Below are 22,405 nucleotides of genomic sequence, written 5' to 3'. Positions count from 1 at the left end.
GAAAGCATCCAACGAACTGGCCTCCACTGCCTTCTGAGGCAGAGAATTCCACACCTTCACCACTCTCTGACTGAAAAAGTTCTTCCTCGTCTCCGTTCTAAATGGCCTACCCCTTATTCTTAAACTGTGGCCCCTTGTTCTGGACTCCCCCAACATTGGGAACATGTTTCCTGCGTCTAATGTGTCCAATCCCCTAATTATCTTATATGTTTCAATAAGATCCCCCCTCATCCTTCTAAATTCCAGTGTATACAAGCCCAATCGCTCCAGCCTTTCAACATACGACAGTCCCGCCATTCCGGGAATTAACCTAGTTAGACAATAGACATCAGAAATAGCTGTAAGAGTCTGCCCTGCAGCAAAAGACCCTAACCCTACCTTATAGTAAAGATTGAGGCTGATCTGATAGTCACACCACATAGAAATAGGCCATTCGTCCCAACTAATCCATGCTGACCACAATGCACCATCTAAGCTAGCCCTAATAACTCGCATAGGTACGATCCATGTACCTATGGAAATGTATTTTTAATGTTGTTATTCTACCCCTCATTCCACACTGTGTGTGTAACAGTTGCCCCCTCAAGTTCCTAATAATCTTTCTCCTCTCACCCTAAACCTGTCTTCTGTTCTTGAAGAAATGAGGAGCTGCAGATACTGGTTCAAATACACAAAATTACTCAAAGTGCTGGAGTAACTCAGTGGGTTAGGCAGCATCTCTGGAGAACATGGATAGGTCTTGTTTCGGGTCGGGACCCCCTTTTTCAGCATTTTGTATCTTTCTTACCTCGGGTTCTTGATTCCCCTATCCTGGGAAAAAGACTCTATGCATTCACCCCATTTATTCCTTGATCTTATTTATTCACAAAATGCTGGAGTAACTCAGCAGGTCAGGCAGCATCTCAGGAGAGAAGGAATGGGTGACGTTTTGGGTTGAGACCCTTCTTCAAACCTAGTTCCAAACTGTACAGCAATAATCTCTAATTGTGCCAACAATTTGTACATACTTCACAATCTCTGGTACTGGAAAGGACATTCCAACAATTCCTGAAGCTTCTCTCTGACGAACGTCAGACCGCTGAACAATAACATCTTGTGGATTCTGAAAGTAAAATTATTTGTGAAAAACAAATTGAAATATTGATTATACAAAGTGTGAAATTGTACATTAAAGTGGTGATGCACAGAATGGTGAGGCTAACAAGCTTAATATTTTATGAGGCCCTCTGTCAGCACAAATCTGTGGCACTCAAGGTCAATCAACAATAGATCACAAAGCCACTTCTATCTATGACGGGTACCCGTAAAAGGGACCACATCACCCTGATTCTGGCCTCTCTCCACTGGCTCTCAGTATGGTACAGAATCAACTTCAAGCTCCTCCTATTCACATACAAAGCCCTAAACGGGCTTGCCCCCCCCCCCATATCAAAAATCTTCTAACCCACCACTCTATCTCCAGGTCCCTCAGGTCGGCCGACTTGGGGCTACTGACTATCCCACGGTCTAGGCTTAAGCTCCGGGGTGACCACGCTTTTGCAGTTGCAGCTCCTTGACTGTGGAACAGCATCCCTCTCCCCATCAGAACTGCCCCCTCCAACGACTCCTTTAAGTCCAGGCTCAAAACCAATTTCTACTCCCTAGCGTTTGAGGCCCTCTGAGGGGGCGCTGTGAACTGTTTATGTATGTGCTGTTATGTTTGTGTGCCATTGTATGTTTGTTTCTTAGTACCTGAACTGATGTACAGAACTTTGGTCATCGTGGGTTGTTTTTAAATGTGCTATACAAATAAAATTGACTTGACTTGACTTGACTATCTACTGTATGTTATAAAAAGATTGTGGTTGATCTTGGCCCCAATTCAATCCCCTATTCCTAGATTCTCTCTATTCCAAATATCTATCTGCTTTGGTCTTGAATGTGCTGGATGACTCTTTGTGATAGTGAATTGCTAGGAATCACAATTCACTGGGAGAATAAGTTTCTCCTGAATTCATTCCAAAAAGCTGGCGTCCGGGGCCTCCTCCATTGCCTGAGTGAGGCCACACTCAAACTGGAGGAACAGCACTTCATATTCTACCTGGGTAGCTTACAACCAAACAATATGAATAGTGACTTCTCCAAGTTTAGGTTTCCTCTAACAACCCTCCTCTCCTCACCTCCCCCACCCCTTTCTCCCCCACACACTCTCTTTCTTCTCCCAGTCCTTTGTGCCTCACCTAGACTCCCCCTCCACCAACATTCCTTCTACTGGCTTCACAATTCGAGCAATATTAGAACAATGAATGTCTAATATTGTTCTTGCTCATGATCCACACCAAATTAAATGTCTGTATCCCCTCCCTTACTGTGCAGCCCTCCAAGACTTTTGAATTCATCTCACTTTTGCCTTTTGATCAAACCCTCTTTCAACATGCAGCATATTTTCTCTCTACCTAATGCAGATCAGGGTCAGAATTAATTTGATGTCGCTACTTTAAAGATTCCAATGTTGAGATCTTGCGTAAGATGAGCTGTTCATGGACTGTAAATGCCATTTTTCAATGCTCATTACTCACGCCCAGACTGACAATACCTCTACAGTCAATGAGAAACTACAAGTCTCCAAAATCTGTTGCGGTGAAAAAATATTACTTTTTTAAAAACATAGGACAATGCATCTTACCACAAGTTCAACTATTGTGGCTTTTGTGCTTGGCTTCATATCATTGTCCACTGAGAGTATGCGATAAAGCACTAGAAAAAAGTAGAACACAGTGATTAACCTGAACTGCAGCCTCTCACAATCTGAACAACCACATTCAGTGCCATTACCATCACTGTGTACCTTTACATCTATATGATGGGGGGGGTGGGGGCACTAATGATCAAAAACTCAACTGGACCACTCATAGAAATACTGTGCTCACAATAACAGGTCAGAGACTGGGATTTCTATGGTGAATGATGCACCTTATATCATTAAGGCCATTCACCATCCATGAAGTAGGACGTCGAAGGTGGTTGTCTCTGGACTGCTACCTGTACCTCGAGCTAGTGAGGGCAGGAATAGAAAGATCGGGGATATGAATGTATGGCTGCGGGGCTGGTGCAGGGAGCAGGGATTTAGATTTCTAGACAACTGGGATCTCTTCTGGGGTAGGGGTGACCTGTACAAAAGGGACTGGTTACACCTTAACAGCAGGGGGACCAACATTCTGGCAGGCAGGTTTGCTAGTGCTACAAGTGTGGCTTTAAACTAAGTAGTGGGGGGGAGGGGTTGACAAACTGGGAATATGGAGATGGAGTTAAAGGGGAAGCGAATACAGGAGAAATTGCAAAGGACTCTCCAATGAATGGGGAGGGAAGTTCTAGAAGGGATAAGAGAGTAAAGTCAGGGCCAATTGTGACCGGTGTGAGAGGGGAGGTGAATACGGAAATTAAAGTGTTGTATTTAAATGCGCGAAGTATAAGAAATAAAGTGGATGAGCTTGAGGCTCAGTTAGACATTGGCAAGTATGATGTTGTGGGAATCACTGAGACATGGCTACAAGAGGACCAGGGCTGGGAACTGAATATTCAGGGGTACACAACATATAGAAAAGACAGACAGATGGGCAGAGGGGGTGGGGTCGCTCTGTTGGTGAGGAATGATATTCACTCCCTTGCAAGGGGTGACATAGAATCAGGAGATGTAGAATCAGTATGGGTAGAAATGAGGAATTGTAAGGGTAAAAAGACCCTAATGGGAGTTATCTACAGGCCCCCAAACAGTAGCCTCGACATAGGGTGCAAGTTGAATCAGGAGCTAAAATTGGCATGTCGCAAATGTAATGCTACGGTGGTTATGGGAGATTACAACATGCAGGTAGACTGGGAAAATCAGGTTGGTAATGGACCCCAGGAAAGAGAGTTTGTGGAGTATCTCCGAGATGGATTCTTAGAACAGCTTGTACTGGAGCCTACTAGGGAGAAGGCAATTCTGGATTTAGTGTTGTGTAATGAACCTGATATGATAAGGGGACTCGAGGTAAAAGAGCCATTAGGATGCAGTGATCACAATATGATAAGTTTTACTCTACAAATTGAGAGGGAGAAGGGAAAATCGGAAGTGTCAGTATTACAGTATAGCAAAGGGGATTACAGAGGCATGAGGCAGGAGCTGGCCAGAATTGACTGGAAGGAGGCCCTCGCAGGGAAGACGGTGGAACAGCAATGGCAGGTATTCCTGGGAATAATGCAGAAGTTGCAGGATCAATTTATCCCAAAGAGGAGGAAAGATTCCAAGGGGAGTAAGAGACACCCGTGGCTGACAAGGGAAGTCAAGGACAGCATAAAAATAAAAGAGCAGAAGTACAAAAAAGCAAAGAAGAGTGGGAAGCCAGAGGATTGGGACTCTTTTAAAGAGCAACAGAAGATGACTAAGAAGGCAATACGGGGAGAAAAGATGAGGTACGAAGGTAAACTAGCCAATAATATAAAGGAGGATAGTAAAAGCTTTTTTAGGTATGTAAAGAGGAAAAAAATAGTCAAGGCAAATGTGGGTCCCTTGAAGACAGAAGCGGGGGAATTTATTATGGGGAACAAGGAAATGGCAGACGAGTTGAACCGGTACTTTGGATCTGTCTTCACTAAGGAAGATACAAGCAATCTCCCAGATGTTCTAGTGGCCAGAGATCCTAGGGTGACGGAGGAACTGAAGGAAATCCACATTAGGCAGGAAATGGTGTTGGGTAGACTGATGGGACTGAAGGCTGATAAATCCCCAGGGCCTGATGGTCTGCATCCCAGAGTACTTAAGCAGGTGGCGCTAGAAATTGTGGACGCATTGGTGATCATTTTCCAATGTTCTATAGATTCAGGATCAGTTCCTGTGGATTGGAGGGTAGCTAATGTTATCCCACTTTTCAAGAAAGGAGGGAGAGAGAAAACGGGAAATTATAGACCAGTTAGTCTGACATCAGTGGTGGGGAAGATGCTGGAGTCAATTATAAAAGACGAAATTGCGGAGCATTTGGATAGCAGTAACAGGATCGTTCCGAGTCAGCATTGATTTACGAAGGGGAAATCGTGCTTGACTAATCTACTGGAATTGTTTGAGGATGTAACTAGGAAAATTGACAGTGGAGAGCCGGTGGATGTGGTGTACCTCGACTTTCAGAAAGTCTTCGACAAGGTCCCACATAGGAGATTGGTGGGCAAAATTAGAGCACATGGTATTGGAGGTAGGGTACTGACATGGATAGAAAGTTGGTTGACAGACAGAAAGCAAAGTGTGGGGATAAATGGGTCCCTTTCAGAATGGCAGGCAGTAACTAGTGGGGAAATCGTTGAGCAATAGTTACCAGTTTGAGTTGGTGTGTAGATTGGTTTGTCAGTCTGGATAAAGACATGTCCTGCTTGATGTGAAACAAGGACCACAGTTTGCAACACAAAATTTGGTGATGATGCTTCCAAATATGCATACTGGTTCTCTCTGGAATCCTTTGGCCATTTATCTCCAGGTATCTGGCAATAACAAAGACAAAAACAAAATTGATGTGGTTGCTTTTCAGAATTGTATTCACCCCCCCCCCTCCCCCCCTCCCCCCCGAGATAATATTTTTCACCACATAATTCAGGCGAGGAAGAATCCACAACGTGTAGAAATCCATCCTTGGATCAGTAATGTTAACCGTGCAACACCAAATAAATATTGTGCTGCACTTTCATTGTATTTATTTGCAATGGAAGTGATTTTCAGAAACTTGACTCCACCCAAAAATCATTATTAAGTTCACAATTAAAGCCACTAATCTAAGAATTAAGATAGACACAAAAAGCTGGAGCAAGTCGGACAGCATCTATGGCGAAATGGGTAATGTTTCGGGTCGAAACCCTTCTTCTAACCCTAAACGTGGGGAAGAGCAAAGAAATCAAAGAAACTGAAGACTAATTCCTTCCCCACTTTTGTTTGGAATCAGGTTTTTTTTCAAACATCCAAACATGTTTTTAAATGGCCAGTGTCGTTATGGAAATTCATTTGTAAATGCAATTGTGTAACAGAGCCCAAAGCTCTTCAGAGAAGGAAGGATTGTATTTGTATGCTTTCCACCTTTTTTTGTAAACATTCTTGTTGGTTATTTCCTGATGTAGATACTGAGTTTTTTTTTTCTACTGGTAGTATATCAGTAGAATACTACCCATCCCTTTTCTCCAGAGATGCGTTCTGACCCGCTGGGAGTTACTCCGGCTTTTTGTGTCTATCTTCAGTTTACACCAGCATCTGCAGTTCCTTCCTACACAATTTGAGAAGTAATTTGCTCTCTTCAATTCCCACCATCAAGTAGTTTGTTAATGCCCAGCGAGGCAGTATTTGGCATTAATTAGCACGATATCAGGATTCCTATGGGTTTAGAGAGTAGACAAGTTCAGTATTGATAAGTAAAAATCTTTCAGACTTGCAACTCTAATGGAGATAACAGGTTCAGGCATGAAATGTGATCAGCAGGATTTCCCAGCCTCTTTACATTGTTTCTTGGCATTGATTTTTACCCAATATCACTTTTTTCACCTTTTTTACTGGTGAATTCATCAGGGGAGAGAATTAAGAGTTTGCTGCAGTGTTCTCAGCAACCATCCATGCACAAAGCAGCCCGCTCTGATGCAGATGAATAGCTTAATTTTCCTGCCGCAACCATTCTGCAGGCTAATCTTATGTACTCCTAACATGAGCCTTGCAGACTGTGCCAATCATTGTTTGGATAGTATCTGAGCCCCCAACTCCAGTGCACAAGACACAGTCCTTCCAGGCTTTACATTATTCGTCCAGATAACATTTGAATCAATGGTGACGTCATGACGTTAATGCTGCGAAATCTGTTGAAGGTCAAAACATTGAAGATTCTGGAATATTGTTAGGTAGGAAAGAACTGCAGATGCTGGTTTAAATCGAAGGTAGACACAAAATGCTTGCTTGTTGGAAAAACTACTTTGGAGAACTATTAAACGACTGAGGCATTTTGATTTATCTGTCCATTTACCTTAACAACGGCGGTAGCTAGAAATTGATTGCCCGCGTTCAAATGGATTATGGTTTCAGGTAGTGAGACCTTACGATGAGGAAAATCCTGCAAACGAATTTTAACCTCAATGTTAGAAGAGAAATCATGGGCTTCTAGAACCACCGTCTCTTCACTTTCAATTCGCAAAACATTGGGAGCTGTTAGAATAAATCTGTAGGAATAACAAAGAAAATGAATGTTTCATCACAACCACAACAGGAACAAAGAAAACATTTTTATTCATCACAGAAGATGAGCACCATTATCAAGGCCAGCATTTTTAGACATAGTATAGTCAGCATGAACTATAGCCAGTTCCTGTGCTATACTGTTCTATGTTCTAAGTTCTATACAGACACAATGAAAACTGTGCATACTCAAACAATGGATGAAAACACAAATCGTACAGAAATTACACCAAAAACAGGAAAGTGATTGTTTAGTATTCAGCCTTAGTTGGAATAAAATGATAGTAGAGATCTTTGGTTTGAACACAATTAGCACAACAATTGTTTGGAGTAGTTGGAATGCAGCGTAGCAAAGTGTGGAGTCATGCATTTTAGTAGTAGGAATAAAGGCATGGACTGAATGGAGGGAGAATTCAGAAATTGGAGGTGAAAAGAGACTTGGGAGTGCTAGTGCAGGATTCCCAAGTTGAAACAGCAGTAAGGAAGGTAAATGCAATGAATACATTTATTTCAAAAAGCATTTATATAAAAACAGGGATGAATTGCTGAGGGTTTATAAGACACTGGATAGACCGCATTTGGAGTATTGTGTGCAGTTTTGGGCTCCATATCCGAGGAAGGATGTACTGGCATTGGAGAGGGTTCAAAGGAGGTTTATGAGAATGATCCCAGGAATGAGTGTTTAACGTATGATGAGTGTTTGACGGCACTGGACCCATAATAGCTGGAGTTTAGAAGGATGACGGGTGACCTCATTGAAACTTCCCGAATAGTGAAAGGAGAGAGTGGAAGTGGAGAGGATGTTTCTACTAGTGGGAATGTCTAGAACCAGAGGCCATAGCCTCAGAATAAAAGGACGTACCTTTAGAAAGAAGCTGAGGTGAAATTTCTTTAGTCAGAGGATGGTGAATTTATGGAATTCATTGCCACAGAAGGCTGTGGAGGCTGTCAATGGATATTTTTAAGGCGGAGATTGATAGATTGCTGATTAGTACGGGTGTTAGGGGATATGGGGAGAAGGCAGGAGAATGGGGTGAGAGGGAAAGATAGATCAGCCATAATTGAATGACAGAGTAGACTTGATGGGCCGAATGGCCTAATTCTGCTTCGATGAGCTGATGAACTTATGAGCTGATGAACAATTGGCAGCATCAATGAATCCGAGTTTTGAAATACCAGAGAGAACAAGTCTTTGTCCATTTTCATTGTACCTATACCTTACTGTACTTGTGATACAGCTTGCAGCCTGTGCTTTACTGTGGGAATACATCTTTATCCTTAACTTAAGAGCAGTGCAATGGCACAGCTGGTGGAGACCCAGATCTGATCCTGATCTTGGCTGCCTGATGGTGTTTGTATTCCCAGTGACTGCGTGGGTTTCGAACAGGCTCTGCTTTCCTCCCGCATCTCAAATATGTGCGGTGTGTAGATTAATTGTCCTCTGTAAATTATCCCTGGTGTGCAGAGTGCAGATGCGAAAAGTGGGATAAAGTAGAACTAGTGTGTTTGGGCAATTTATAGCCAGTGTGGACTCAGTGGGCCGAAGGACGTGTTTCCATGTTATATCTCTAAAACTAAGCCAAACTAAACTAAGATATGTCAAACTAAACTAAACTAAGATACGTCAAACCAAAGTAAGCCAAACAAATTAAGCCAAACCAAACTAAGTTAAAACAAACTAAGCTAAACCAAACTAACCTAAACAAAACTACACCAAACTATACTGATTGGAGATAGACACAAAAAGCTGGAGTGACTCAGCGGGACAGGCGGCATTTCTGTGGAGAAGGAATGGGTGACGTTTCGGGTCGAGTACCTTCTTCAGACTAGTTAGGGATAAGGGAAAGGAGAGATACAGACAGTGATGTGGATAGATAAAGAACAATAAGTGAAAGATGTGCAAAAAAGTACCGATGATAAAGGAAACAGGCTGTTTGTTGGGTGAAAATGAGAAGCTAGTGCGACTTGGGTGGGGGAGGGATGGAGAGAGAGAGAGGGAATGCCGGGGCTACCTGAAGTGAGAGAAATCAATATTCATCCCAATGGGCTGCGAGCTGCCCAATCAAAATATGAGAAGCTGTTCCTCCAATTTGCGTTTAGCCTCACTCTGACAATGGAGGAGACATAGGATAGAAAGGTCAGTGTAGGAATGGGAAGGAGAATTAAAGTGTCCAGCAACGGGGAGATCGGGTTGGTTCAGGTGGGCTGAGCGAAGATGTTCCGCGAAACGCTCACCCAGTCTGCGTTTGGTCTCGCCAATGTATAGGAGTCCACATCTTGAACAACGGATACAGTAGATGAGGCTGGAGGAGGTGCAAGTGAACCTCGAATTGATATGTGGCATTAAGAATGGAACCACGAATTGATATGGTTCATCAAACCTGATGGATTTCTGAAAGTATGAAAGCAGCTTTTTTATCAAAGTATCCCCAAAATATCCCCAAATCGTTTCCCCTGAAGTATTTATCCAATTCTCCACAAATTATTACTCAACCTGCGTCCACCACCCTTTCAAGCAGACAATTGTGGATCAAAACTACTGAGCAAGCCTCTTCACATCTTATTGCTTTTTTTGTTCACTGCCTTCAGTCCAAAACTGATTACCAACCTCCTTCCGATGGGAATGCTTACTTATTTTTTTAACAGTGCACCTGAACAAAAAAACGTATCTTTATAAAATATTGTTTGATGCAATACCTCCCACAAATTAAAAACATGAGAATTGCCTTTAATCCGTTCTACTACAAGGAGAATGTCAGCTTCTCTGGTCTCTCCAAATAACCCTGGAGAATAGTCCTTCACCCTTACAACCAACTCTAATAAATCTCCTCAGCAGAATCTATCCTTTTGACCAAAATACATCAGCACATAGAAAGAAATGTCACTCAGACAAAGGGGATCCAAGAAGAAAATGATACCACACCAGAGGCAAAACTTCCACCCAACTTACAGGGGAGGATCTCCTGGGGATGCTGAGTAAGAGAAAAAATTCAAAGCACAAGAAAACAATTTACATTAAACAAAACTATTCCCTGATACTTACAGAGGGTCACACAGAGAGAGTGCAGGAAGAGACACCAAGAGAACAATTAACAGTGAGTTCCTCCCCATGGTGGCAGGCTGCTTCACCTGGGCAAACTCTTCCAACTCATGTCTCCAATTTATATACAAAATCACCGCAGAGTTATTAATGTTTAACAAATGAGATGTTTAGTTTGCTGATTACGTAACAAAAAATATTCACTGACTTGGTTGTTTAATCAAAAGTTAATTTAAATCCAGCAATTTGGAGCAAATCTGAGAAGAGGAATCGTGGTTTCCCGTATTTAACTCAGATTTCGAATGAGACCTTGAATTACCCAGATAAGAAATACAAACACCACTTACAAAATGTTATTTTCCAAGTTTCTAGTTGGGCAATTTTAACCTCGTATTCTGGGTTAGTACAACAAAAAGTTAGCTTTGCAGTGATTATGCAATTAACTGCAGTTAAAGCAGTTCAAACTCTCATTCTCTATCCCACATTTTAAATATCTTACTGGAGCTTTACCACCTACCCATTATCCCTCACACACCCCCACCCCCCCCCACCCATCCCCAACTTGGTTCCAAGCTTTCTTACACTACCCCACCACCCTACTCCACTCTCCCACCTTTATGCTCAGGAAACAGTGCCGTTATATGCACTGAACTCATTGACGGTCTAACCCAGTGCATCACGGACTATATTAACTTCTGTGTGGAGAACACTGTACCCTAGCAGGACTGTACGGTGCTTCTCCAACAACAAACCTTGGGTCAACCCTGACATAAAGGACCTCCTTAAGGAGAAGAAGAGGGCCTTTAAGTCAGGAAATAAGGAGGAACTGAAGGCTGTGCAAAAGGAGCTGAGGAGGAAGATCAAAGAGGGGAAGAACAGCTACAGGATGAAGATGGAGGACCAGCTGCAGAGGAACAACATCAGTGGAGTCTGGAGAGGCCTCAAAACCATGTCTGGATACAAGGAACCAGACTCCCGGGCCGTGGGGGACCAAAAGTGGGTGAACGATCTGAACCTTTTCTTCAACAGGTTCGATCGGTCACCAACCCCTCCCCCGGTCCAGTCCCCCTTGCAGCAGCTCCCCATGTCTACACATCCAGTACAATGCCCCACCTCCTCTCCCACAGCACATGGGTCACAGTCACCACCCACTGCTTCTGCTTCTCCTGCCCCAAACCCACCACCCCCACCTCCTCCCCCCACACCACCCCCCCCCCCCCCACACCCCCTCCTCCTCTCACACCCTTGAGCACCCAGCCCCTGTACTCCAATCTGTCTTTCTCCACAGACCAGGTGAGAAATGAGCTCAGGAAGATCAATGCGAGGAAGGCAGCTGGTCTGGATGGCATCAGCTTGTGGCTCCTCAAGTCCTGTGCAGACCAGCTGTGCGAAATAGTGGAGCATGTCTTCAATCTGAGCCTGAAACTGGGGAGAGTTCCACAACTGTGGAAAACATCCTGCGTGGTACCGGTACCAATGACACCGCACCCGAAGGAACTCAACAGCTACAGGCCGGTGGCACTGACATCACACCTGATGGAGACACTGGAGCGTCTGGTCCTCGCCCATCTCCGCCCCCTGGTGAGACCATCAATGGATCCGCTGCAGTGCGCCTACCAGACTCGCATCGGGGTGGAGGACGCCATCATTTACCTACGGAACAGAGCTCTCTCACACCTGGAGAGGCCGGATAGCACTGTGAGAATCATGTTTGTTGATTTCTCCAGTGCATTCAACACCATCCAGCTGGGGCTTCTGGGGGGCAAACTGGAGCGCAAACTGGAGCACACAGAAGTGGATCACCACCTCACATCCTGGATTCTGGACTACCTCACCAACCGACCACAGTATGTGAGGACAAAGGACCTGGTCTCAGACAGGGTGGTCTGCAGCACTGGGGTTCCACAGGGAACAACCATTCTTGTTCACCCTGTACACTGCGGACTTCAGGCACAGCTTTGCAGACACCTATCTACAGAAGGTCTCTGACGACTCTGCCATCGTCGGCCTCATCACGGGCGACGAGGACAGGGCGTACAGAGAACTGATCAAGGAGTTTGTGGACTGGTGCCAGCGGTACTGCCTCCGGATCAACGCGGGGAAAACCAGGGAGACGGTGGTAGATTTCCGCAGGCGCAGCCAGGTCCATCCAACACCGGTGAACATCCAGGGAATGGACACCGAGAGCGTGGATTCTTGTAAGTAACTGAGTGTCTACCTCAACAATAAACTGGACTGGACTGAAAACACCGATGCGCTATACAGAAAGGGCCAGAGCAGACTTTATCTGCAAAGGAGATCAGGTCCTTTGGAGTGCAGGGGGCACTCCAAAGGACCTTCTACAACACGGTGGTTGCATCGTGCCATCTTCTATGGAGTGGTCTGCTGGAGCAGCAGCATCTCAGCTGCGGAAGGGAAGAGACTCGACAGACTGGTCAGGAAGGCCAGCTCTGTCCTGGGTTGCCCCCTTGACTCAGTGCAGGCGGTGGGAGAGAGGAGGATGATGGCAAAGCTGTTGGACAACGACTCCCACCCCATGCAGGACACTGTCACTGCACTGAGTAGCTCCTTCAGTGACAGACTCCTTCACCCCAAGTGCGTGAAGGAGAGATACAGGAGGTCCTTCCTTCCCGCTGCTGTGAGACTGCACAACCAGCACTGCTCCCAGCAGACGAGTCAACAATAACAGCTAAGAACACACATAAAACTGATAACAATTTATGTATCTTTTATTTATAATGAATGATCTCTTGCTCTCTTGCTATCCACTTTGCTGCTGTAACACTGTAAATTTCCCCGGTGTGGGACGAATAAAGGAATATATTATTACTCAGTTTTATTGATGACTTCCGCATGGTGGTGCTGGAGACGGTAACTGGGCAAACGGAAGTGAATCTAAACCCAAACAAAAGTCCCATTCATATGCTGTCAGTAAGGAAGGTGCAACCACGAGTGGTCCCATAAGGAGTGTTGACATTGAGACAGACCCACATTGAGGTGATGAGACCCCAACGGCCCTTGTCACTCCCACCTTCAATCATGCAACACAATCTCTCTACGGCAGAGGTAGAATCATGAGGAAAACTCTTTAACCAATGCAAAACGTAAAAAGGAAATTATCTCAAAGCTCTACACAAAATGCCACCACACATTTTGCATTTCCATTATGACTCTCAAACTAAAGAAAGGAATTGAAGGGAATCCACATTAGACCGGAAATTATGTTAGGTAAACTGTTGGGATTGAAGGCAGATAAAACCCCAAGGCCTTATGGCCTGGATCGCAGAGTACTCAAGGAAGTGGCCGTAGAAATCGTGGATGCATTGGTGATCATTTTCCAATGTTCTCTCGACTCTGGATCAGTTCCTGTGGACTGGACGGTAGCCAATATAACCCCACTTTTTAAGAAAGGAGGGAGAGAGAAAACTGGAAATTATAGACCAGTTAGCCTTACATCAGTTGTGGGGAAGATGCTTGAGTCGATTGTTAAAGATGTTATAGCAGTGCATTTGGAAAGCAATAACGGAATTGGTCAAAGTCAGCATAGATTTATGCTTGACTCGTCTTCTGGAATTTTTTGAGGATGTAACAAGTAGAATGGATAAGGGAGAGCCAGTGGATCTGGTGTATTGGGACTTTCAAAAAGCCTTAAACAAGGTCCCGCACAAGTGATTAGTGTGCAAAATTAGAGCACATGGTATTGGAGGTAGAATATTGGCATGGATAGAGAACTGGTTGGCAGACAGGAAGCATAGAGTAGGAATTAACGGGTCCTTTTCAGAATGGCAGGCAGTGACTAGTGGGGTACCGCAAGGCTCAGTGCTGGGAGCCCAGTTATTTACAATATATATTAACGATTTAGATGAGGGAATTAAATATGACATCTCCAAGTTTGCGGATGACACAAAGCTGGGTGGCAGTGTGAGCTGCAATGAGGATGCTATGAGGCTGCAGGGTGACTTGGATAGGTTGGGTGAGTGGGCAGATGCATGGCAGATGCAGTATAATGTGGATAAATGTGAGGTTATCTACTTTAGTGGCAAGAACAGGAAGGCAGATTATTATCTAAATGGTGTCAGATTAGGAAAAGGGAGGTGCAATGATACATGGGTATGCTTGTGCATCAGTCACTGAAAGTAAGCATGCAGGTACAGCAGGCAGTGAAGAAAGCCAATGGCATGTTCGCCTTCAGTGTGAGAGGATTGGAGTTGAGGAGTAAAGAGGTCCTATTGCAGTTGTGCAGTGCCCTGGTGACACCGTACCTGGAATATTGTGTTCAATTTTAGTCTCCTAATTTGAGGAAGGACCTTACTGCTGTTGAGGGAGTGTAGCGTAGGTTCACCAGGTTAATTCCCGCAATGGCGGGACTGACATATGATGAAAGAATGGGTAGACTGGGCTTGTATTCACAGGAATTTAGAAGGATGAGAGGGGATCTAATAGAAACATATAAAATTCTTAAAGGATTGGACAGGCTAGATGCAGGAAAAATGTTCCCAATGTTGGGGGAGTCCAGAACCAGCGATCACAGTTTAAGAATAATTTGGACTGAGATAAGGATAAACTTCTTCACCAAGAGAGTTGTGAATCTGTGGAATTCTCTGCCACAGAAGGCAGGGGAGGCCAATTCACTGGATGTTTCAAGAGAGAGTTAGATTTAGTTCTTGGGGCTTATGGAATTAAGGGATATGGGGAAAAAGCAGGAACGGAGTATTGATTTTAGATGATCAGCCATGATCATATTGAATAGCGGTGCTGGCTCGAAGGGCCGAAAGGCCGATTCATACACCTATTTTTCTATGGTTCTATGATTCTATGTTTCAGTGAAGTCTTCCCCATGGTGGCAGACTGCTATACCCAGGCAAACTATTCCAACTCATGTCACCAATTTATGTACAAAATCAGCACAGATTAATTAACAAATTAGATTTATAGTTTGATGATTACTTTTAAAAAAGAACAAATATTTACTAGCTTGGTCTCTTAATCAAAAGTTAATTTAAATCCAGAAATTTGGAGCTAATCTGGGAAGAATTGTGGTTTCCCGTATTTAACTCAGATTTCGAATGTGACCTTGAATTGCCCAGATAAGAAATACAAACACCGCTTGCAAAATGTTATTTTCCAAGTTGGGCAATTTAACCTCATATTTTGGGTTAGTACAGTACAAAGTTAGCTTTGCAGTGATTAACTGCAGTTAAAGTTCAAATTCTCATTCTCTATCCCACAAAGCCACAATATTTTACTGGAGCTTTACCACCCACCCATTATCCCTTGCACGTCTTTCAAAGGTGTTCATGACCTCAGAGGTCAGTGCGACAGAGGTCATTAAGACCAGTGATCCTTGTCTTTTTGGGTACAGGGACAATCGTGAAGACCTTGAAGCGGGCTGGGACAGTGCAGGTTTGCAGGGACTGGTTGAAAATGTCTGTGTAGATCGGTGCCAATTGTTCGAGCTTGAGGGTAAAGGGGGAAAACATTGTCCTGTCCTGGAGATTTCCAGCTTTTCTGTTTCCTGAATAGCCTCTCCATCTCCGCATGTTCACATGTACACATGTTCACATATACACATGTTCCTTCAAGTTATTAAGTCAGTAATAATCAAGAGTAAATATTTAAGGGTATACAGCAACTGTGCGATTTGGGTGCATGGGCTGGAGTACTGGTATATATGAGGGCGTGTGGTGGGTAATGTTAGGTCCCAGAATTACTTAAAATAAATTGCTAGGTTACATAGGACAGTGGCATAGGACAGTGTGTGAGAGAACGCAGAGAAGTCGCTGGGAACTGAGATTCCTCAATATGTTCGCTGGCATTGACCGTACATTTGCGGTCTTTTTATGACACAGATTCGACATCTTACTTCTGGAATTAACCCAAAAGTAAGAGTTTGAATTACTGTATCTTCAGTACGGATGTACATGCATACCTGCTCCCCTGTACATTGATGACATTGAACCATCAAGAGTTTGCTGGAAAATATGGGTGTCCAATTTATTTTATACTATTGTGCCTTTGCAATAACTTCCCCGATTGAATTCAAACAAGATGCAATCCCTGTTAAAGAGATACAGCTATATCTTCAATCAAGGTTAGTGAGAATTATGTGTAGGAAAGAACTGCATATGCTAGTTTAAATCGCAGATAGACACAAAATGTTGTAGTAACTCAGCGGGACAGGCAGCATCTCTGGAGAGAAGGAATGGGTGACGTTTCGGGTCGAGACCGGAATTTTCGAGTCTGAAGAAGGGTCTCGACCCGAAACGTCATCCATTCCTTCTCTCCAGAGATGCTGCCTGACCCGCTGAGTTACTCCAGCATTTTGTGTCTATCTTAATGAGATTTATTTTGTGCTTCACACTCATATAGATTTAATCACATACACAGAACATCAATATAATCACGATGAAGGAGCATGTCTATTCCTTAGAAGTTTATAAAGAGATTTAGCATGTCAACGTGTACTCTAACAAGGTGCTACAGTTGTGCTGCAGATTACAGCAATTACAATACACTGGAATTGCAGAGGCTACAGAGAGTAGTAGACTTAACCTAGTCGCTCATAGGCATAGCCCTCCCATCATCAAAAGCATCTACATGACGTGCTGCCTCGAGAATGCCACATCCATCACCAAGGATCCCCACTGTCCTGATTTCCTAACGGCAGGGCAGAGCTATATGGATTTGAGCAAGGGATTTCACAAGGTTCCAACTGGGAGGCTGCTCAGATTGCATGGGATCCAAGAAGAGTTAGCTGACTGGGTAGTAAATTGGCTTCTGAAAGGAAGCAGAGAGTGATGGTGGAAGGTTGTTTATCAGACTGGAGGCCTGTGACTAGTTGTGTATCTCAGGGTTCAGTGCTGGGTCCATTGCTGCTTGTCATCCATATCAATGATTTGGATGAGAACGTACAAAGTATGATTAAAAAGTTTGAAGATGACATTAAAGTGAGTGGTATTGTAGAGAGCAAAGATGGTTGTCAAAAATTGTAGCAAGATCTTGGATCGAAAGGCAGGTGGGCTGAGGAATGGTGAATGGAATTTAATACAGAGACGTGCGAGGTGTTGCATTTTGGAAAGTCAAATCAGGGCTGGGGAATGTTGTGGAGCAGAGGGATCTAGGGGTGCAGGTAAATAGTTCCTTGAAAGTGGCATCAAAATTAGATAGGGTAGTCAATAAGGCTTACATCAGTCAGACTATTGAATATGTAATGGAAACTTCAGCCTTTTCCAATAAATTCCTTTCTAATTGCCATTGCTTCGGACTGATCTTGACACAAACCCAACAGAGAGATTTTCCAAACGTTTTTCCAGTTTAATTAGTTGTTTATTGAAGTAGTTGTACAAATAAGAAGATGAACATTCCAGGCTGTACTTATTTTGCATTCAAGTCATAGCTGGCTGCTCTGTTCTCCCCGTCTGCCCACAGCTCTCACTGGTAAGAACTTTATCATCTGGCTGCACCCCTGGTATCTCTGGAGGCACGGTGGCGCAGCGGTAGAGTTGCTGCCTTACAGCGAATGCAGTGCCGGAGACAGGTTCGATCCTGACTACGGGCGCCGTCTGTACGGAGTTTGTACGTTCTCCCCGTGACCTGCGTGGGTTTTCTCCTAGATCTTTGGTTTCCTCCCACACTCCAAAGACGTACAGGTATGTAGGTTAATTGGCTGGGCTAATGTTTAAAAAAAATAAAAAAATTGTTCCTAGTGTGAGAGAGGGGTAAAAAGGGATAATTGATTTAGACAAAGGATCCTGAGAAATAGCTGACTCGACCATGCTCGACTAAAAAAAAAGGGACCCCTGAGAAATAACTGACCAGACCGTGCTCGGCTAGAGAAAAAAAAAACGCAAGAACAAATGGTGACAGTCCAAGGACAAGTGTTAGAAGATAATCAGAGAACTGGGAGGAAGGCCAAAATAATCAGAGAACTAGGGGAGAGGAAGGGCATGAACTACTCTGTACTGCGCTTGCCTAATGAAATAAATGAATATTACTGTATGATGTGGAAGGTAACAGGGGCGGTGACGGTAGATTGTGCACCTCAGTGCTCCGATTGGAAGGAGCCCGAAGGGGAGGAATTAAAGGTGTAACAATTGTAAAATTAAGTGAATAAAAAGAAGGGATTTTCCCGACCTCGGTGTGTCTCGACAGGGGAGACAACGACAGAAAGATTTATGGGACCCGTCAGGCAGCAAATGAGGAGTATGAGGGAGACAGCAACACAGAAACACAGGCGAGTAATCAGCAGGCATCAGAGAGAAGGCAAAACTGTGAGAATGAAGCAGAATTAGAAAGTGATGGGGAAAGAACAAGGGAGTGTAGAAGGGAAATAGAGGCATCCATAAAGCGCTTAGAGATAGAGATAAGGGAGATGGAAAAAGATATGGAAAGAAAAGAAAGGAAAGCCAGGGGTACGCCCAGAGAAGAATGAGGTGGGAAAGTATACAGATAGAACCGCAACAGGAGATGGTGAACGAGAGACAGGAGCTGAGGGGGAGAATGATGCCATTACTTTTGAAAAAGGCAGGACAAACCCAGTATATTCCTTGGGCGACCCGAGACCTAGAGGGGCTGAGAAACGCCTTGCCCAACATCTGTTTGTAAATGCGGAAAATGGGATAGCCTTCGGGGTATTGACTCAAAGGAGGGGGGGAAACCAGCAGCCCGTGGCATTTTTATCAAAAATATTGGACCCAGTGTCACGAGGATGGCCTATCTGTATACAGGCAGTGGCAGCCACAGCGGTCCTAGTAGAGGAGAGCAGGAAATTGACCTTCGGGGGGGTTTTGGTGGTCTCCACCCCACATACGGTGAGAACAATATTGGCTCAGAAATCCAACAGATGGTTAACGGACTCTAGAATTTTAAAATATGAAGCTATCCTGATGGAAAAGGACGATTTGACCATGATTACAGACAAAAATTTAAACCCATCTCAGTTTCTGTACCCGCCCGAAGAAAGAGAAAACGAGACAGGGAAGCCAGAACACTGCTGTAGTGATATAATAGATTTACAGACAAAAAAGTAGAGAAGACTTGGAAGAACAACCTCTGGCTGAGGGTAGCCGGTGGTTTATAGACGGGTCCTCCAGATGTATAGATGGAAAAAGACATAATGGATACGGTATAGTGAATGGGGAAACTATGGAGGAAATTGAAAGCGGCAGGCTGCCTGGTGGTTGGTCAGCCCAATCTTGTGAATTATACGCATTAATGAGAGCTTTGGAACTATTGGAGGGAAAGGAAGGAACAGTGTATACCGACTCAAAATACGCCTTTGGGGTAGTACACACCTTTGGGAAGATCTGGAAAGAGCGAGGAATGATAACAGCTCGGGGGGGGGGGGGGGGGGGGGGGGGGGAAAGAATTAGTGCATGAGCAATTGATAGGACAGACACTGGAGGCCTTGCAGAAACCAGAACGGGTAGCCATAGCACATGTGGCAGGGCATCAGAAGGGTAACACCCTGGAAGCCCGAGGAAATAGGGCAGCGGATGAGGTGGCAAAGAGAGCAGCCACAGATCAGACGGTAGAAATGATGTCACTGATACCTTTAAGGGAACCCGAGGAAAAGATACCTATCTTTGGTGAAAAAGAGCAGGAACACATGAGCGAAATGGGAGCCCGGCGTACCCCAAATGGGAAATGGTGGACACCGGATGGAAAGCAGCTATTGAACAAAGAAATTATAAGGGAGTTATTAGGGAGGCTGCACGGGCAAAGCCATTGGGGAACCCAAGCCCTCTGTGATACCCTCCTCAGGATCTACGCTTGCCGTGGGATGTATACCATGGCCAAACTGAGGAGGGAAAACCATATTACTGTATGATGTGGAAGGCAACAGGGGCGGTGACGGTAGATTGTGCACCTCAGTGCTCCGATTGGAAGGAGCCCGAAGGGGAGGAATTAAAGGTGTAACAATTGTAAAATGAAGTGAATAAAAAGAAGGGATTTTCCCGACCTCGGTGTGTCTCGACAGGGGAGACACCCAACTCTGCAGACTTACAAATAAACTATACTTGTTTCTCTAGATTGTCTCGAGCATCGTGATTGTGAGCACTCACATTTGCATCTCACACTAGTGTGTGTAGGATAGTGTTAATGTGCGGGGATCGCTGGGCGGCGCGGACCCGGTGGGCCGAAGGGCCTGTTTCCGCGCTGTATCTCTAAATCTAAATTTTAAAAAAATCTAACTCCTCCTAGTCCCCGTGTCTCCAGAGATACCACCTTGTTATGGCTTCTCCATAGCTGGAGAACATGGATAGGTGATGATTCAGGATTGGACCCTTCTTCATACCGATTGTGGTGGTGGAGAGAAACACAGGAAACCCAGGACAGAAAGAAACGAATGAGTTCCACACAGCTGCAGGAGGCAGCCCCAATGCAGTCGTCAATGAACGTTTGGATAGCTGGCTGTAGCTTGCGAGTGCCCATACCTTTAACTTGAAGTGAGAGCAGTCAAACGACAAGTTGTTGAAGTAACATTTGGAACAAGGACTGCTTGATGCAATCTACATCAACTACAGGATCGGGGCTGCCTCCTGCAGCAGTGGAGAATTTGTTAATTACATTAACTTTACCATTAACTTCCAACCTGCCCTCAAGTTCACTTGAACTATCTTATCCCTCTCTCCCATATCTTTTCGCGGGGCGAAGTGACGGTTGGCCGGCTCGCGGGGTGAAGTGACGGTTGGCCGGCTCGCGGGGCGAAGTGACGGTTGGCCGGCTCGCGGGGCGAAGTGACGGTTGGCCGGCTCGCGGGGTGAAGTGACGGTTGGCCGGCTCGCGGGGCGAAGTGACGGTTGGCCGGCTCGCGGGGCGAAGTGACGGTTGGCCGGCTCGCGGGGCGAAGTGACGGTTGGCCGGCTCGCGCGGGAGGGGGAGGAGGGCGGCTCGCGGGGCGAAGTGACGGTTGGCCGGCTCGCGGGAGCGAAGTGACAGTTGGCCGGCTCGCGGGGTGAACCCCGTGGCCGCCATGTTGGCCATCGACGGCTCGCCTCGGAGCACAACGCTGACGGCTGCAGGGCACGAGCGGGTCGCGTCCCGCAACACCAACAGGGGTGGTTCGCGTCGGAGACTGGGTGTCAAGGTAGGAGCTGTTAACCACTTCGTCTCACATAACGAAAACGGTGATTCGAATAAATAAGGAAGAGCAAATATTTTTCGTTTTAGAGATACGGTGGCACAGCGGTAGAGTTGCTGCCTTGCAGTAAATGTAGCGCCAGAGACCCGGGTTCGATGCCGACTACAGGTGCCGCCTGTACGGAGTTTGTACGTTCTCCCTGTGACCTGCGTGGGTTTTCTCTGGGTGCTCCGGTTTCCCCCCACGCTCCAAAAAGAAGTCCAGGTTTGTAGGTTAATTGGCTTGGTATAAATGTAAATTATCTCTGGTGTGTATGGGATAGAGATAGTGTGCAGGGATCGCTGGTTGGCAGGGACTCGGTGAGCAGAAGGGCCTGTTTCCGTGCTGTATCTCGAAACTAAACTTATAAAATTAGGCACAAAATGCAGGAGTGACTTTCTTGGCAGGACAGGCAGCATCCACTCTGGAGATAAGGAATGGGTGAGGTTTCGGGTTGCGATCCTTCTACGGACTGAGTCATAGAAACATAGAGAAACATAGAAAATAGGTGCAGGAGGAGGCCATTTGGCCCTTCGAGCCAGCACCACCATTCATTGTGATCATGGCTGATCATCCACAATCAGTAACCTGTGCCCAACTGCTCCCCATATCCCTTGATTCCACTATCCCCCAGAGCTCTATCTAACGCTCTCTTAAATCCATCCAGTGATTTGGCTTCCACTGCCCTTGTGGCAGAGAATTCCACTAATTCACAATTCTCTGGGTGAAAAAGTTCCTTCTCACCTCCGTTTTAAATGGCCTCCCCTTTATTCTAAGACTGTGGCCCCTGGTTCTGGACTCCCCCAACATTGGGAACATTTTTCCTGCATCTAGCTTGTCCAATCCTTTGATAATTGTATATCTCTATAAGATCCCCTCTCATCCTTCTAAGCTCCAGTGAATACAAGCCTGGTCTTTTCAATCTTTCCTCATATGACAGTCCCGCCATCCCAGGGATCCATCTTGTGAACCTATGCTGCACTGCCTCAATTACAAGGATGTCCTTCCTCAAATTAGGAGTCCAAAACTGTGC

General features: G+C 45.1%; 2 protein-coding genes across 2 annotated transcripts in view; both read right to left on the bottom strand.

The window, feature by feature from the left end:
- Positions 1–10,408, bottom strand: part of LOC144610501 (complement C3-like) — an 86,612-nt gene extending 76,204 nt beyond the window's left edge. Inside the window, exons 1-5 of the mRNA XM_078429253.1 lie at positions 10,254–10,408; positions 7,002–7,194; positions 5,325–5,487; positions 2,666–2,736; positions 1,008–1,102 (exon numbers count right to left, since the gene is read on the bottom strand). Of these exons, the coding sequence (XP_078285379.1) occupies positions 1,008–1,102; positions 2,666–2,736; positions 5,325–5,487; positions 7,002–7,194; positions 10,254–10,321 (590 nt within the window). The 5' untranslated portion in view covers positions 10,322–10,408. The remainder of the gene's footprint in view (positions 1–1,007; positions 1,103–2,665; positions 2,737–5,324; positions 5,488–7,001; positions 7,195–10,253) is intronic.
- Positions 10,409–17,624: 7,216 nt separating this feature from the next.
- LOC144610502 (uncharacterized) lies at positions 17,625–21,426 on the bottom strand. Its single transcript, XM_078429254.1, has 2 exons — positions 20,687–21,426; positions 17,625–17,952 (listed from the first exon to the last, which is right to left on the bottom strand). Exon 1 carries the CDS (start codon positions 21,234–21,236, stop codon positions 20,871–20,873), a length of 366 nt encoding a protein of 121 aa, XP_078285380.1. The 5' UTR covers positions 21,237–21,426; the 3' UTR covers positions 17,625–17,952; positions 20,687–20,870.
- Positions 21,427–22,405: the final 979 nt, after the last annotated feature.

This window comes from Rhinoraja longicauda, chromosome 37 (assembly GCF_053455715.1).
Source record: "Rhinoraja longicauda isolate Sanriku21f chromosome 37, sRhiLon1.1, whole genome shotgun sequence".
Classification (NCBI taxonomy): Eukaryota; Metazoa; Chordata; class Chondrichthyes; order Rajiformes; family Arhynchobatidae; genus Rhinoraja; species Rhinoraja longicauda.
The sequence above is the reverse complement of the archived record's forward strand: the minus strand, read 5'-3'. Positions and strand labels throughout refer to the sequence as shown.